Here is a 16984-nt window from a genome sequence, read left to right on the forward strand (position 1 = left end):
GCAATGAAATAGTGATGGAGCCCAGTTACAATATTTATATTTTAGATTGACAAATAAAGCCAAAAGTATATTGGAAGACCAGTACAGTTTCTTTTATGTGATAGATTAAATCTACAGGTATTTAAATAAAAGTCCATCTACTCTAAATAAAAGTTCAGCTAAAATAGCTCACAAAATACTGTCTAGCTACGTAATATTAACACTGTTACTACTTACCTACTCATTAATTCAAAATGAAATAATACAGACTTCAGAACAAAGTTGCTTAATTGAAACTTCAATTTTCAGTGTTGATCAATTTAATTTAAAAGTACCAATTAAAACAAATTATATTAACATAGTTCTGTTGCAGAAAAGCATGTATATGTTCAAACATATCACCAAACTCTGAACATGAAACTAACTGATCATCCTATCAGTTTCCTATAAATGTCACAGCTCCAGAATTGTGGAACGAAGGGAAAAAGAATTTCAAACCACAGGTATTAAACAATATATCGCCTCACGCAACATTTCTGTTCTGCCTGATGACCAATTTAAACAGAATAGTCTTGCTCTTTCATAAAAAATATTTAGCTGTCCTCTAGCTCTGCACTATTTCAGTCATAATTGCTAGAATGTATCATAGGAAATATGGTCCAAAACTATGAGAAATGTTAGTGTCCCTAAAGATTACCCCAAGTATGTAGCAGACTTGTGTGCCTCTGAATAAGGGAAGTGAAAACCCAAATCAGAAGAGCCTGTAACTCAATGCTATAGCACATCCCTTTGCATCAGAAAGAATTCCAGGTTCAGTCTACAGTTAAAGTGTCTTAAAAAAAACAGGTGGAGACAGGTATCTCTGCCCAAGATTTTACAGAATCACAGCCTGTCAAAGAGACAATACTGTGCTTAATAGACCAGTAGTCTGACTCAATGTAATGCAACTTAGTTCATTGAGAACTAGAGTATGGTTGACTGCAGTGTCGGTGAAGTATATCATAACACTGGAAGGTCAGTAGGTGCAAAATTTTTTCAATTTGGTGTTGTTAAGTACCATGTATAAAATTTAATTGCACTAAAGCTTGCTGCTATTTCTGACATATACACATCTCCATGGTTCACAGCACTGAGAGTTGATTCCACTGGGTCACGACGACCTTAGCATCCATAGAAATCTCTCCTATTATAAATTTAGAGACAATCCCTTTCGAGGTCAGAAGGCAGCTGCTGTAATAAAGGTGCCTCTAATTTGAATTTGGTAATAGACTTAGGTTCAAGAAATGTAGAGAAGCTCCATGAAAACAGGGTGGAACTCTGGGTGCAACAGGGAAACCACAGAACTTCTAAATCTACTCTACCTTCCAAATCCACTCTAATTTCTCATTCAGAGCATCTGCATGAGAGAATCAGCAGGTAGGAGGTTCTTCACATTTCCTGCAGTGAGGGTAGACCAATTCAAGGGAGAAAGGGAATTTGCAGGGGACAATCAGCAAGCATGGGAAAGTAATGACGGCAAGGAAAATATTCTTATTTTGGCAAACAATTTTACAGAGAACTCATCTGCTAAGATTACATCCAGTCTTGCCCTCAAAAAGTACATTCCCACAAAGAGGAAAGTTTCTTCCCACAAAGGCTATGGGAAGCCAGTGTGTGTTTCTGATGCCAGATAATTACAGCTATCACATGAATGCAGTGGCGTAGCGCCCACAGGGTGGGGCATGATGCCCTGGGTGGAGCAGTGGTGGAGGTGTGGACGGGCTGCTGAGGGGGCGTGGTGGGGGTGGGCGATGTTGTGGCAGGGGCGCAGGGTGTGCGTGCACCCCGGCCACAGTTTCCCCTTGCTCCGCCTCGGCATGAATGTGAACAAATTTCACCTGCGCTGGCAATTAGTTTGTACAAATTCATCTACTTCTGCAACATAAATCATTTCGCCAAGTAAACTGAGACTTCTTTTCATTAATAAGCACATTATTTTAGACTCGAGTATCAAATTTATTCCCCATTTCCAACTGTGGCTGGGGAGATGCACATATTTAACTTTACCAGGGCATACAGAGGGGCAAAGATTAGATTTAGAATTATTTAGATGTGGATGTGAAAAGATAATCCTGATAAATAATAAGAACAGAATCAGAGAAGGTGGTTTGTGTCAGGGGAAATAATGCATATTATTGAATAGTTGAGCTTTCTTGCAAAATTTTCTACACTCCTCTGTACGTATAACTTGGCCGGGCACAAGTTAAGTTGAATATTTATTTTCTCTCTGATGGTCAAGGAAAATTTTGCCAATGTTTTACTGGTCTACTTGTGGCACAGAAAGGAAACTACTTATCGAGTTGGATCCAGCCAGCTCTTCTGTTAGTGAAAATGAGAGGAGAGATTCCCTTTTAACCATCAAAAAGGCTGCAATGATGATCATGGGGATCTGCATGGACTAAAGCCATGTGGGACAAGAGATGCAATGAGAAGAACGGGGTGAAACTGCATCCGACCTGGTCCTTTTAAGTGGGCAGGGTATGTGAATATAGTCACATACACACATGTATGTAAAACGCATGGGATTCTCGTGGAAAAGTTGACAACAAGAAAAATGTTTTTGATTATTCCAATTCTAAAATTCCCAAACCAAAAGCATAAGCTCTCCTGCACAAACCTCCCTGAAATAAGTGTAAAATGTGCAAGAGGATAGTTCTTGATTCTGTGGCATAAAAGCCATCTCTTTCCCTAACACACTGTTATGTTAAAGCATTTACACCCATGGAGTAAATCAAATAAGCCAACATAGAGTATTTTTTTTTACTGAATGAGCAAATCAATCACACATCAGTACTGTAAATTTATGTGCAAAAGCATTGAAGTGCTTTACTAAAAATTACAACATATAAACACATTAACAAATTCATACGATCCAATTTAGAAATATAACAACACAAAGAGGAAACAGAATTACAGTACATTTACAACACAAGACAAATACATGGAATTCATTAGAAAATATTGTAATAAATAATTCATGAATTATAGTGCAATTGATTTATGCATAAATAGAACTAATTGCCTAGAAATCAGTTATTAACAAAATCTGTCAAAAATCAAGGCAGCCACAGAGTTTTACTAAATTACTGCAACAATGGAAATACTGCAATTAAAAAAAAAAGAATACAGGTATTTGTACTGGAAACAACTAAAAAAATCAGTCTCACTAAAGTTAATATACAATTTAATTTAATATAAAATAGTCATTAGCTACCAGAAATGGTTCAAACAACTTTACTGAGCAGTAGTTCTAAAAACAGAGGCACTGTTTTTTAATATAAAATACTTGAGAAACATTCAAATAAGTAGAAAGCAGGTAGGGCTTTCTTTCACCTTCATTTAAAAGTCTGCTGAAAGAGGAATTTTCAGAAACTTGTCAATTTCTAAGTAGCGACTGGTAACTGAATTCAAAAAGTCCTTCAAAATTATAATTTAACATCCTTTTAAATGAATACATTAGGGATGGATAAGGGGAGTCTATGCTTTTCCCTGCCTTTCTTCAGTTGTATAATCAAAGATTCAGTGTGTTCATTAGAAATAATTACGTTTCTTTTTTTTTAACTTACAGGTTGAGTATTATCTACAAACTATCAAAAAATATTTTAATATACTATTTCTGACCAAAAATAAATACAAGTACTAAAATGCTGAAAAGTAATTATAATATTACGTACAAAACTACCAATCACTGTTAAAGTCAATAGCAAAATGATCCCTGATTTTATGAATCCTGTCATTTTTTGGTCAGGCCACCTTTTAAATGATATTAAAAGTGTACTGTAACTTAACTTTGATAGAAACCACTGACTAAAATCTAACTATTGTTTCTGGAATTAAAAAGAGGTCAGTGTCCAAAGAACCCTGTGTATAAGAAGGAAAGTATAGGGCATCGTCTCCCCCACCCCTTCAACTGCCTGCCCCTGTGTTGTATCACACCTTGATCTGGGGTTTCCTGAACTTTTTAGAAGCAGCTTTTGGGGAGAAGGAAGGCACAAGGATCTGTAAGGGAGTGGGGTAGACCCCCCACCCCACCCCCCGCATTTTAATCCTGGCTCACGCAGGATTAAAGCAATTAATGACAGTCTCAGTAGTTCTCCACACAGAAAGGTTTAACCTACAGGGGAAAGTTCCAACAAAATTCTAAACCCGGCAAAATATGGCTTAGTTCTTTAAAATTAAGGATGACCTCGACACCTGATGTTTGATATTCTCTTTATAACTAATAAATTATTTTGTTTGCAATGGATGTTTACTGGACTGAAGACGATTCATTTCAGATCGAAGGGCAAAACTACACACTGCAGAACTGATCTCCCTGTGTTCATAGGAGGATTTGAAGCAGCTTTCAGGAGTGCCCAAGTTCTCTCCAGGCCAGCACTTGGTGCTGGGGGTTAACTCCTTCCCATGCCATTGTGAGGAAGAGACAGGCACATCTGAGTATCATACCCCCCACTGCAGCTGGCTGTGGTTTGGGGCCAGGGATATTTGACTGGGGAGATAGAAAGGGAAAGAAGGGGCACTGTGCCCCAGGTCTAATTCAGGCACTCCCCACTTATGACTTCCTACCTAATTATCAAAACCAAACATGGAAAGATCCAAGTATGATTTTACAATGCGATGTGTAGTTTGGCCCCAATAGGCCAAATAACTGCTAGGCTGATATTTACTACCTCTGTCTTATGTTTTGATAGTCCGATTTAAAAAAAATCAGTTAGAAAGTGCTGATTCCCCTTTCCAGCTGATTATGAAATGCTACCAGTTGAGTTGAATGGCAAACTCTAAAAATATGATTGCACGTGAATTTAGATGTTCATACACAAGACGTATGGCATGTTTTCAGTGGCAGATATGGGCAAGAGATAAAGCGTCTGGAAGTTCAGAACTTTCCACAAATACCTAATAGTCAATGAAAAGGGCATGGATGTCCCTATTCACAGAGAGAGATGTTTTGGTAGCATACTCAAGTCACATAGCATATAAAACCCAATAGAGATGGATCCTTCTTTACATGAGAGCAGTGCCTGCATGCAGTATGATCCCCATAGATGCAGTATGTTCCTTCTACTTCTTGACCAGCAAGCCCAGTGGGCTATTCATGGGCTCAAAAGGTATGAACAGCCTATATCCCAATGGTCCACTTTCCTTCCTTCTCTCGCCACTTGAACTGGAAAGATGGGATGAATGCCCACACCCCCTGCTTTTCAGGATACCCTTGCCTGCCTACATGCGCATAATGGAAGGAAGGGCTCTCTATGAACCCGACAGGTATATCTCTGCAGGGAAGGATCAGACCTGATGTGAATACTTCAAAATTCATCTAAAAATTCACTTGTAATCTAAAGGTAACTGGTCCTCTGAGGTTCCACAAAAAAAGTTATTTATTTAAAATGAACTACCCAGCTTTCAAAGAGTAAATATATAAAGGATTTCAAGAACTGAGAGTTCAAAACAGCTTCACTGTTTAATATCCGTAGTTCTATCAAGACCCTGAACTGCAAATTTGGTTATTAGCAAAGTGATGAGATATCGGCCCACCAAAATGAAAACCTGATAATTCATTTTGATAAACTGAAAAGGTTTTGAAGTGTCACAGCAGCAAATACATTACTGTTACAGTGAGGTTTTTCAGTAGGAGTGTTACACAATCCTTAAATAAACGTAAGTAGTCATAACACTAACTAACCAGCACATTTAAACCAAAATAACCATATTCTCAAGCTCATTCTGTGCACATTATGAACATGCTCTAATCTGCATTCCAACTCTTGTCTTTTAATCCTTACAAGTTTAGCTTATTTTTCCACACTAAAGGAAAACAGTTAATAAGTTTATGCCTTTAGTATTCCATCTTATAATCATTCTATAGCTACACTATATTTGTCAGTTTTCACAAGTGTGTATTTTGTAAACACCGATTTCTTGCTAAACTAACAAAAATGGTAAGAAACCAGTTATATACTTAGCACGCGCTTTTAACTCTGAAAAAAAAATCATCTATATCAGATGTTTAGCATTGACGGACTTTGTCTTCCATAAAATTGTCTGCATTAAACTAATACTTCACAAGTTAGTTTCCACATTAGGAAACTAAAGCTGTTCTCAATTTCTCATAATTTGTATATTTTCAGTTTCTTGCAACTCCTGAAAATATTCTGAGAGGCATAAATGTCTTCAAAGCGTTAATCAGGTATTTCCTTTATAAGATGGATTATTGAATGGCTAGGGTCACGCTTCATCAGTAAAAAATAATGTTTCACATGACAAATACAGGTTATTCCAAACATTTTATGCTATTGACTACTAAATAAAACCTGAATCTTTTTCACTTATTTATACAAGATTATATTAAATACAAACTATCACAATTAAGTGATCGATTCTATCATTTTTCCCACAGTGAAAACCCTGAATAAAATTATTCTTCAAAAAGGCATGTATGTGGTTTCTGAACTGTAAAATTTTGTCTTCTGTCTGAGTGAACATTTGTGTTTCTCATGTGTGTAGTCTTACACACAAGCGCACACACACACACACACACACACACGTGCACACACAGGCGCACACACATACACGCACAGGCGCACAAAAGTTTCTAACAAATTAAACTACATAGGCTTGCTGCTATTTTTGCAGATGCCAGTCCCTGAATCGGTCAAGTTAAGCAACCCAGTGTCTGGTAATCGGAGTTTCTTCTTCGGCGGAGTCTTCAGTGTTCCAGATCTTTCTTTAACTTTGTATTCTAAAGTGCTGTGAGGTACCCCATAGATTCCTTGTGCTTTGGAAACACTCATTTTCCCACTCATTACCATAGTAATAGCTTCCTCCATGATTTCATGATCATACTGCCGATAGCGACCACGTTTTTTCCTCGGCTGCTTATTATCCTTGCGATCGAAGCCATCTTCTGTAGACTCAGAGGTTCCATCAACAATTCCATTCTTAGCATTAAGACACAAAGGAGAGAGGTCCCCGTGCAGAAAGTAGGAGTCAACACTTGAATGAGTGACAGACGCAGAACATTCAATTTTGTTCTGTTTAGGGAGTATGTTTTTCAGTTTCTGAAGAGCCGATCCTTCCAAGACTGAGGAGGTTTTGGAAACATGGTACATAACATCCAGGAGTCCAGCGCTATCGTGTTGTTGTTTGGGCACAGCATTGATTCTTAGCTGAGGAATTTTTAACTGTACTGCTGGCGCTGACATCTCGTACTGTATATTCTCATTTTTTTCCTTAAACTGAGTGACCATTCTTTGTAGGGTTAACTGGTGGAGGTAACTGGAAGCTGTTGGGAATCTTAATTCTGAGGTTTCAAGTAGACTGAGTTTATTTTTTTCTGTGCGCTCTGCTTGAGCTTTTGCCCATAAGGCTACTTTTTGCAGCACTGCACAGGTTTCTTTGCTGTCTTTGTAAGAGCAACTGTCACTGAAATCTTGAGTTTTGTTTTTAAAGGGTGCAGGCTTTCCTGCTGGTAAGGCTTCTAAGTGGAGAAGTAAAGTTTTTTGAGGTATGCCATAGAGTATGCCTGCTTTATTTATGTCCAGTGCTCCGGACTGAATGTCTTTCAACGCTTTTGAGAGCAAACCATCTGCAAACTCAGCACTTCTTTCCACATAGTCCTCTCTGTGTCTGTGGAGTCTCCTGGATGGATGGAATGAAACGATGGTGAACTGATGCATGCGAGACTCTCACACAGCTATGGAAGGGAAGGGTCCACTCCTTTATTATACTCCTTGCTTAGGTAACATCACGGCTTCTGATACTTTTTAAGCCTTTGAGATGTGGTAGCTACTGATTACCATAACAAATGCTACCGTTCTGGTAGGACCTTGTGTCAAAAATGATACCCCAGCTTCTAACAGCAGCCCTTCCAAGAACTTTAAATCATAGCTCAGTTTTTGAGAACGTTCTCATCTGTTTGGAACTCCCTTTTGACACATGCTTACACAGCAACACTTAGAACTTCTCTTTCCGCAATTAACATCCATCGAATGCCCCCTCCTAAAGTTTTGTTAGTAGAAACGTGACGTTACCGCTAAACAAGTAATAAAAGAGTCAACCCCCTCATAGAAAACTTTGTTGCAACGACTAACAGAAAATATCCTAAGCATCCAAGCAATTTTTTCAACATCCATAAGTTGCAATTAAGTCCTAAGTACTAATTATACCCTAATTTTAAGCAAGATTATATTTGATCACATGTGCACATGTGAAATTGAATAAGCAGATTTTAAAACAAAGCCAGGAATAATGCTCCTAGACTGTAAAGGTCTTTTTTTTTTTTGGGGGGGGGGGTTACTGTTTTAAAAATAAGTCTACAAAATGCACATATAACATAAAAGGGATTGCTATGGTTCATAGATGGAAGGATGCCAAAATTATAACACTGGTTATTTCTCTATTCCTTCAGTTATGCGATTTCATTACATTAAACATCACATTAATAAATGGTCTCTGAGCAGCAAGCCACCACACACGAGGGGCAGGGTCAAAATGCAAGAATGGCCATCAAGAGCTCTCTCTCTCACGAGGAAACAGCAAGAACACGTACAGCTACTGTTAACTTCGTTCTAGATGAAGGGCTCTATGAAAAATACAAATGTTTCTCTTTATCCCAATTTGAAAATTTCTACAGCACGGAAAATAATTTTTCTACTATCTCTTTTTTCCTTTGTTTGCTCTAATGTAATTATGCTTTCAGTTCACTGTCAATAACATGAACTAAAGTTTGGTGATTGTTCTGATAACTTTTCTTTAACAGAAAAAAGTGAAGAACACAAAATGAAACATGTGAGTCATACACAAACACACAATTATGGGTGGAAAACTCTTTGGTAAAAGCAAAATATAACTGTGTGTGTCAGTACACATTTTTCAGATTACAGAGAAAGTCTGTCTTCAGGTTTAAATATTCAATTATCGTTAAATTAACCAGAATAATGTTACTTCATGTTCCTTACCCAGACACCGAATTTTCAGAACATGATCCATCATATGCCGACTGTTCCAAACTTATTTTCTTTGTAGAGAGATCTAGCACTCCATCCCCTACAGTAATGATGAAAATGTGTAAGTGTCACTTTGGGAATGACTACCATTTGCAACAACAAAATTAATGATAATGCTGGATTTTAGAATTACTCTTCTGAACTTTACAAACACTAAAAAGTGACATTACCTGGCTACTAAGGTACTGCACACGAGATACAACTGCAGGTCACAAATGCAGTAGTCAACACTCTATCCAATTTTTATGCCAGCTGTCCAGCACAAGGCAGATCACAAACAAAACACAACATTTTGGAACACATTATTAACTTAAAAATTAGAACATATCAGTTATAATGAAAGCAACATCACATCACCTCATCAATCACCTTCAAAGAACCCTGGAATTTTAAAAAAGTTTTCAGCATCTCTGGAAGGCTTGCAGAGATGACTGCCAGACCTAATCTACTGGGGAAATTTCACAGCCTGATCCTGATCCCATGAGTCCCCACCCCAAAAGTCTGGCTTCTAGCCTTCAAAATTTAGGCATGCTGATCTAGCAGGTGATTCTTTGAGGTATCTCTGTCAGAACCCTACCTGCACATTTTGCACAAACTTTCCAAATTATCTTCAAGGAAATCGCCATGTGGAGAATTCTGAAGTAGCTCCAATCCAGATTTTCTGAATGTTACCAACACATGGGCTGGAGCAGCTCATAAACCAGCCGGAGGGGAAAAGGCACCCCAGCAACTTCAGGAATAGCAAGGCATCCTTTCCAAGAATAGCAAGGTATCCAAGGAACATCAAGAACTGTCTACATGCCCCTTTGCAGAAGTGTAACCCCATCCAAAATAAGTCGCACACACATTTCTGTTTTATTTCCAAACTACAGTAATTCTGTCTTAGATGGATAAAGTTTTCATCCCTAACCAATCCTTCAATACCTCCAAACATTTTAGTATTTCAATGGCTTTCCTATATTTAGATGGAAAAGAGAAACAGAGTGAGGATAAACCAACAGTGTCTCACCAGCAAACTGATGACTCTTAGCTCAAAGTTTCTAGATGATCTTTCCCAATGCATTCATGTAGATGTAAAATAGAACCTTGAGGGACCCACAGGCCAACGAGTCAAAAAGCATATCACAATCAGTAATACTTTCTAGGATTTACCATCCAAGAAAAACTGAAATTAACGTAGAACCAGTACCATCTTGACCTAATTTGGACAAGATTCAGAAGAGGAGTTTGGATTAACACCCCCCCCCCCCCGGGTAAGGAAACTCAAGGTGGCTTACAAATTCCTTTTCCTTCCTCCCCCCACAACAGACACCTTGTGAAGGAGGTGGGGCGGAGAAAGTTCTAAAGAACTGTGACTAGTGTCCCAGCAGGAATGTAGGAGTGGGAAAACAAATCCAGTGCAGCAGATGAGAGTTCACCAATCATGTGGAGGAGTGGGGATACTGAATGAGGCCCAGGAAAACCAACAAGGTCTCCTCCTGCAGTAAATGACTATATATTTTCTCTTGAGAATGAGAAACCAAAGTAGGCTACAAGAAATGTGCTGGTGGAAATGTTCCGTTCATCTCACCATAGTTTGTTCATTGACATTTATAAATTTAATTTATAGACCATCTTTCCCCCGATGTGTTCTGGCGTGGCTAGGAAGGTCCATTTCAGAAATGATTTGGAAGTTTATAAAAATGAATTTCGAGTTACTGTAAACCCCTATGATAGTTATCACTTATGGTGACTTCAATCATGTACACACACCCAAATATCTGTTGTACGTAGAACAGTCCATGAAAATTTGCTGATTCCCACACAGTTTCAAAGATATGACTCTTCATCCACTATCACTGTCTAATAGATCTATCTTGAAAGTCTCTGCACCTATATCACAACGTGCACAATTTAAATACTCTGCAACCACACAACTTCTGATTGGTCTCTAACTGTGTAGGCACCAGTTGCAGATATCTTTCTGCAGTGGCGTAGGAGGTTAAGAGCTCGTGTAATCCGGAGGAACCGGGTTTGATTCCCAGCTCTGCCGCTTGAGCTGTGGAGGCTTATCTGGGGAATTCAGATTAGCCTGTACACTCCCACACACGCCAGCTGGGTGACCTTGGGCTAGTCACAGCTTCTTGGAGCTCTCTCAGCCCCACCTACCTCACAGGGTGTTTGTTGTGAGGGGGGAAGGGCAAGGAGAATGTAAGCCCCTTTGAGTCTCCTGCAGGAAAGAAAGGGGGGATATAAATCCAAACTCCTCCTCCTCCTCCTCCTCCTCTTCTTCATGTACAGGTGGAACGTACACAAGACTTGACACCAGCTAATTTTGACACCTGAGCCCTTAGGGGGATGTGTGCGTGCGTGCGTGCGTGTGTGTAAAGTGCCATCAAGCCACAATGGACTTATGGCAACCCTGTAGAATTTTCAAGAGACATACAGAGGTGGTTTGTCATGGGCTTCCTCTGCATAGCAGCCCTTAGACATTTTTGAGCTCATCTTTTTCTCAGGTTTTGCAATAGTGCCTAAACACTTTGAAACAAATATTATTTAGTAATGACTAGCAATTCATGATGGGCTGTTGCATCCAGTGAAAATTCGGATAGGTCAAACAGCAGATAATATAGCTGGGTTACATGCTATCTCTTCCAAAATGGATTAAACAGGGACATATATTTTAAAGATCTGCTTTGTTAGCTGCTATAATGAACTGTAATTTACACCTGATGCTGCAAATCACTCTTGTATCACAACTTTTTTTTTATTGTACATGTGTCATTCTGGTTTTCAGTACATGTGTTGAGTGTGCATATATACAGTGGAACCTCGGTTTTCATCGGTTTCGGTTTTCATTGATTTTTTCAGTGAAAAATTTGCCTCGGTTTTCATTGATTTGCAGTAAGGTGCAGGGGTTTGTGGAGAAAAATCACCCAGACAAAGCTGTTGCAGGCTGTGTCTGCAACTTGTTTAATGACAATGTCTTGCCCCATTTCAGACAAATCTTAAAGAGGCGTCAGAAACAGACTTCTTTGGACAGCTTTCTGGGGCAACATCGGTCCACTGGCTCTGAAGCTGGTCCTGGTGTGATTGTTTGTTACTGTTTTCAGCACTAAACACTATGTTTATTCACCAAAAAAATGTGTTTTTGGTATGTTTTTGGGAGTGCCTAGAACAAATTAATTGGATTTACATTGATTCCTATGGAAAAGTTTGCCTTGGTTTTCGTCGGTTTCAGTTTTCATTGGTTCTTTTTGGATGGATTACCAACGAAAACCGAGGTTCCACTGTATGCACATGCAGGCAGGTGAAGTACTGTTAAGTCGCAGCCAACTTAATGACACCCCCAGCAAGGGGCTTTCATGGCAAGCAGAGGTGGTTTGCCATGTCTTCCTTGAAGGTCTCCCTTCCAAGTACTGGTTCAGCTTAGTTTCTGACATTGGGCTCTACCATGCTGCCTTCCCTTCCTCAATACATCATAGTATCTAACATTAAAGACTATATCAACATAACTGAACTTAATATCAATCAAACACCTAAAGGATACTATTTTTTGTAGTTTATAAATGTTATTTACTAGCAGTCAAGATCAAGTAACAGTTCTGATAATCGAGCTTTTGTTCTGAACGTTGTTCTCTCTTCAGTTTTTTGCCCAACAGGCCAGATTTGTCTAATCATGATAAACTGGTTTTTTTATTGTCTGATTCTGATCACTGCGTTTCTGAAAGAGTTAGTGCTATTTGCACAGGCAGCTAGAAAGATCAGAGACCAAACAACACAGTAAAGGTCTAACTTTACTTCATCCCTCTTTTTATGTATATGTAACCACTGAGTTATAGCTTTAATGTCTTGTGTAGACTGTGGAGGCCAATGGCCAATGCAATAAACTTGATCTTGATTCACTTTATGCACCAGCAAAGCTCTGTTGGACAAGAATGGGGCAGGAAGACATCAAAATGTGAACTTTAGGATAAAACTATCTTTCAAATCACCATCTTAGGGAGCAATCTGAAGCAGCTCTACTTAGAAGTAAGTCCCATTTTACTCAGTGGGTTTACTCCAAAGAAAGGGTGGGTGTAAATGGGAAGTTCTCACAATTGAGAGATGTAGGGAGTGGTGTCCCCCAAGAATCCGTTTTGAGACCTGTGCTCTTTAACCTATTCATAAATGACCTGGAAGTAGGGGTGGGGAGCGTGGTGGCCAAGTTTGCGGATGATACCAAATTATGTAGGGTGTTGAGAACAGCAAAGTATTGTGAAGAGCTCCAAGCGGACCTTTTAAATTAGGTGAGTGGGCTAAGAAATGGCAAATGCAGTTCAATGTAGCAAAATGTTAAGTGATGCATATAGGGGCAAAAAATCCAAACTTCACATAAACGCTACAGGGGTCAGAGCTATCAGTCACGGTCCAGGAAAGGGATTTGGGTGTCTTAGTTGATAGTTCCATGGGAATGTCAACTCAATGCATAGCAGCTGTGAAAAAGGCAAACTCTATGCTTGGGATAATTAGGAAAGGAATTGAGAATAAAACTGCAAAGACTGTCATGCCCTTATATTGTGCAGTGGTGCGACCACACTTGGAGTACTGTGTTCAGTTCTGGTCACCACATCTCAAAAAAGATATTGAAGAGATAGAAAAAGTGCAAAGAAGGGCAACAAGGATGATTGAGGGACTGGAACACCTTATTTATGAGGAGAGGCTGCAGCGTTTGGGACTGTTCAGTTTGGAGAGGAGACGTGTGAGGGGGGATATGATTGAAGTCTATAAAATTATGCATGGGGTAGAAAATGTCGAAAGAGAGAATTTTTTCGCTCTTTCTCACAATGCTAAAACCAGGAGGTGCACATTGAAAATGCTGGGGGGAAAGAATTAGGACTAATAAAAGGAAACATTTCTTCACACAATGTGTGATTGGTGTTTGGAATATGCTGCCACAGGAGGTGGTGATGGCCGCTAACCTGGATAGCTTTAAAAAGGGCTTGGACAGATTTATGGAGGAGAAGTCGATCTATGGCTACCAATCTTGTTCTTCTTTGATCTGAGATTGCAAATGCCTTAGCAGACCAGGTGCTTGGGAGCAGCAGCAGCAGCAGAAGGCCATTGCTTTCACATCCTGCATGTGAGCTCCCAAAGGCATCTGGTGGGTCACCGTGAGTAGCAGAGTGTTGGACTAGATCTGTGGGGGCGAACCTTTGGCCCTCCAGATGTTCTGGACTACAATTCCCATCAGCCCCTGCCAGCATGGCCAATTGGCCATGCTGGCAGGGGCTGATGGGAATTGTAGTCCAGAACATCTGGAGGGCCAAAGGTTCGCCACCACAGGACTAGATGGACTCTGATCTGATCCAGCAGGCTTGTTCTAACGTTCTTATTCTTCAGACTGCAGCCCTGCTCTACAACAAATTATTATTTTTTGCATAAATACAGGAAATTTAAAATGGATTCAGAATACCTTGCAGATATACAGTAAATCATATGAAGCTTATTTCCAATCATATCAAACAAAGAACAAAATATTTACCTGGCTGAGAGTTCTGCTCTTGTGTTCGATTCACAGTGAGGTCTAGAGGGCTATCCTGTTCTTCCTGAAGTGAATTTTCCGTTTGGTTCATTTGGATACCTTTACGTATCAGACTTGTTTCACATGATGAACCGTTTCTATTTTCTTGCATTTTACTACTTTTTGAAATGTATTCAATTGCAAATTGACGGATCATCTTCTTCATTAGTTCCTGAGCAACTAGGGGAATGTTAGGATCACAGTTCTGAGGAAGATCTAGAGGGGGGGCGGGGGAGAACAGCATAACACAAATGAGTTAGAATAAAAGTACCAAGTGTTATTGTCCTGTTTATTTCTGCAACAAAACTCACTAGTCCTTTGGCACATTTATGAATGTGTCAGTCTGCTCAATAAATCTCACTTAATGAAACACATCTACTAATTCAATATTTACTTTGAGCACTGTTGCTTTAAAATAGTTAAAGGCTATAGGCCAAAAACCTGAGTATATATGAACTGGTAGTCAAAACATTTTCCACAAGTTTCACTACAACATGTCCAGTGCCATCGACTCAGACCACAGCATGAATGAATGAAAAGGCATTCCATTTTTCTACATAGGAAATACTGGTACTAAAAACAGCTCAGGAAGGCCAGAACGGCACACACCTATCCAAATCATTTCCTCCATGGCTCCTTTCAACTGAATCCAAAAATATTACTTACTTAACCCAGGGAGCTGGATCCAGAACAAAATTTGCTACACAGAACACAACTTTCACAACAAAGATGAAGTCAAACCCAACATCTTCTGTGTGAAAAAACCAGCCCACTACCCAGTGAGTCATAGCCTCGCACCTAATTGGAACCTAACCAGAAGAATGAAAAAACATGTACAGCGCAGATTCTGTTTGTGGGAGATACACGAAGTTTTGAGAGCATTCTTTTAATCAAGCACAAAGCAAATTAAGTCTAAGAGAAATCTTTATGCTATAAAAAAGCTGATTAAGATTATAATACAAACATCACTCAGTGTAACAGTCGGGTAAAAATGTGGCACGCATATGTGAGAAAATATCATGTGCATCATGGTACCCATCGTAGGAATCCATGTGCAAAGGCGCAGAATTATCTGTGCGTCCCATCCCTTGTACACAAGTTGTAAAGAGTGAACAGTCCAAAGAACCAACATGTTGCTACAACAGGAAGTAGACAGTGCCTAAAAACAAAGTGGATTCTAATCATATCCTGTTATTTGACTGAGCAAAGTTTATTCATTTATTGATTAAAATCTTATATAGAATCTTTCTTTTTGCTCAAGTTTGAAACTCTCCTCCAGTCTAAAAAGGCTTCCTCCAACGTAAGGGAGCCGCTTAGATTGGAAGAAGGTCACCTGGAGGGTGGGATCCACTTCGATGTCAAAGTTTATGCTATGTGTTCTGTCAACGTTGCCTATAAAGTATTTTGCAGCATGTTAAAAGGGGTAAATAAAACAGTCCATTTGGACCTCCAAATACAAAATAAGACACTTGGATAGCTAATGAAAATTTGCAATAGAACAATTTGTTAATATTTATATACTTCATAAAGGAAGGTTTTTAAGTGGTGTCATTTCATATGTTTACTTCCTTAATGGAGCTGAAGTTAAGAGGGCAAAAATAAGGGCATTGTTTATAATTTCATGAACAAGTGACAGATATTTGGGCTTGCATAGTCTGGAAATTAATTCCTTTTACGTTAATGTTCCTTGCTACACCTTAACCACAAAAAATAGTTTGATTGCTTCCCTCTAAATTAGGATTCTAATCCACAGCCTAATCCTGGTTTCAAGAAAACAAACCACAGTTGTAGTTTGAAAGCAACCACAAAATTGTGCTCGGCTGTGAACATGAATTAATTTATTTGCTGAGCATGAAGTGGAGAGGAAGGTGGACAATGTGAAAACCTAAACACTCCCGGGTTCATTTTATTAGTAACACAGCAGAGTTTAGTATTATGTATGAACTGTGCCGTTCACTGCCCCGTCCTGGATGGACCAAGCTAGCCTGATCTCATCTGATCTCACGATCTCAGAAGCTAAGCAGGATTGGCCCCAGTTGGTACTCAAATGGGAGCCCAAGGAATGCCATTGCTGTTGTACAATGGCAAACCACCTCTGTTGGTCTCTTGTCTCGAAAACCCTACTGGGTTGCCATAAGTCGGCTGCAATTTGACTGTATTTTACATGTGCCATTCACTTCAATACAGGCAACAATGAGTGAAGTTTGCAAAATGAATTATCGTTTCTTTTATTTTATTTAATATTCCACCCTTCCCAGCCTAAGCCAGGCTCAGCGTGGCTAACATGCACAGTTATAGCTACATCATCATAATAAAAAAATTACATAATTAACAGTTACCGGTAAAACATTCTAATGTAAATTTCCCCCCAAATGGCGGTTTAAATCAACTACATATAATTGCCCAGATAATAAAGCTT

The 16984-nt window shown here is 39.2% G+C and overlaps 1 protein-coding gene across 5 annotated transcripts in view; it reads right to left on the bottom strand.

Annotated features, from left to right (window-relative positions):
• Nucleotides 1-16984, bottom strand: part of LCORL (ligand dependent nuclear receptor corepressor like) — an 88095-nt gene that overhangs the window by 23374 nt on the left and 47737 nt on the right. For 4 of the 5 annotated variants that reach the window (XM_048509093.1, XM_048509089.1, XM_048509091.1 and 1 more), the window contains 2 exons: nucleotides 14527-14781; nucleotides 8976-9063 (listed from right to left, as the gene is read on the bottom strand). In XM_048509093.1, the coding sequence (XP_048365050.1) occupies nucleotides 8976-9063; nucleotides 14527-14781 (343 nt within the window). Of the gene's footprint in view, nucleotides 1-2818; nucleotides 7657-8975; nucleotides 9064-14526; nucleotides 14782-16984 lie in introns of those variants that run through there. The other variant, XM_048509092.1, reaches the window with a different exon arrangement.

The sequence above is a fragment of the Sphaerodactylus townsendi genome, linkage group LG10 (genome assembly GCF_021028975.2).
Source record: "Sphaerodactylus townsendi isolate TG3544 linkage group LG10, MPM_Stown_v2.3, whole genome shotgun sequence".
NCBI classification, from domain to species: Eukaryota; Metazoa; Chordata; class Lepidosauria; order Squamata; family Sphaerodactylidae; genus Sphaerodactylus; species Sphaerodactylus townsendi.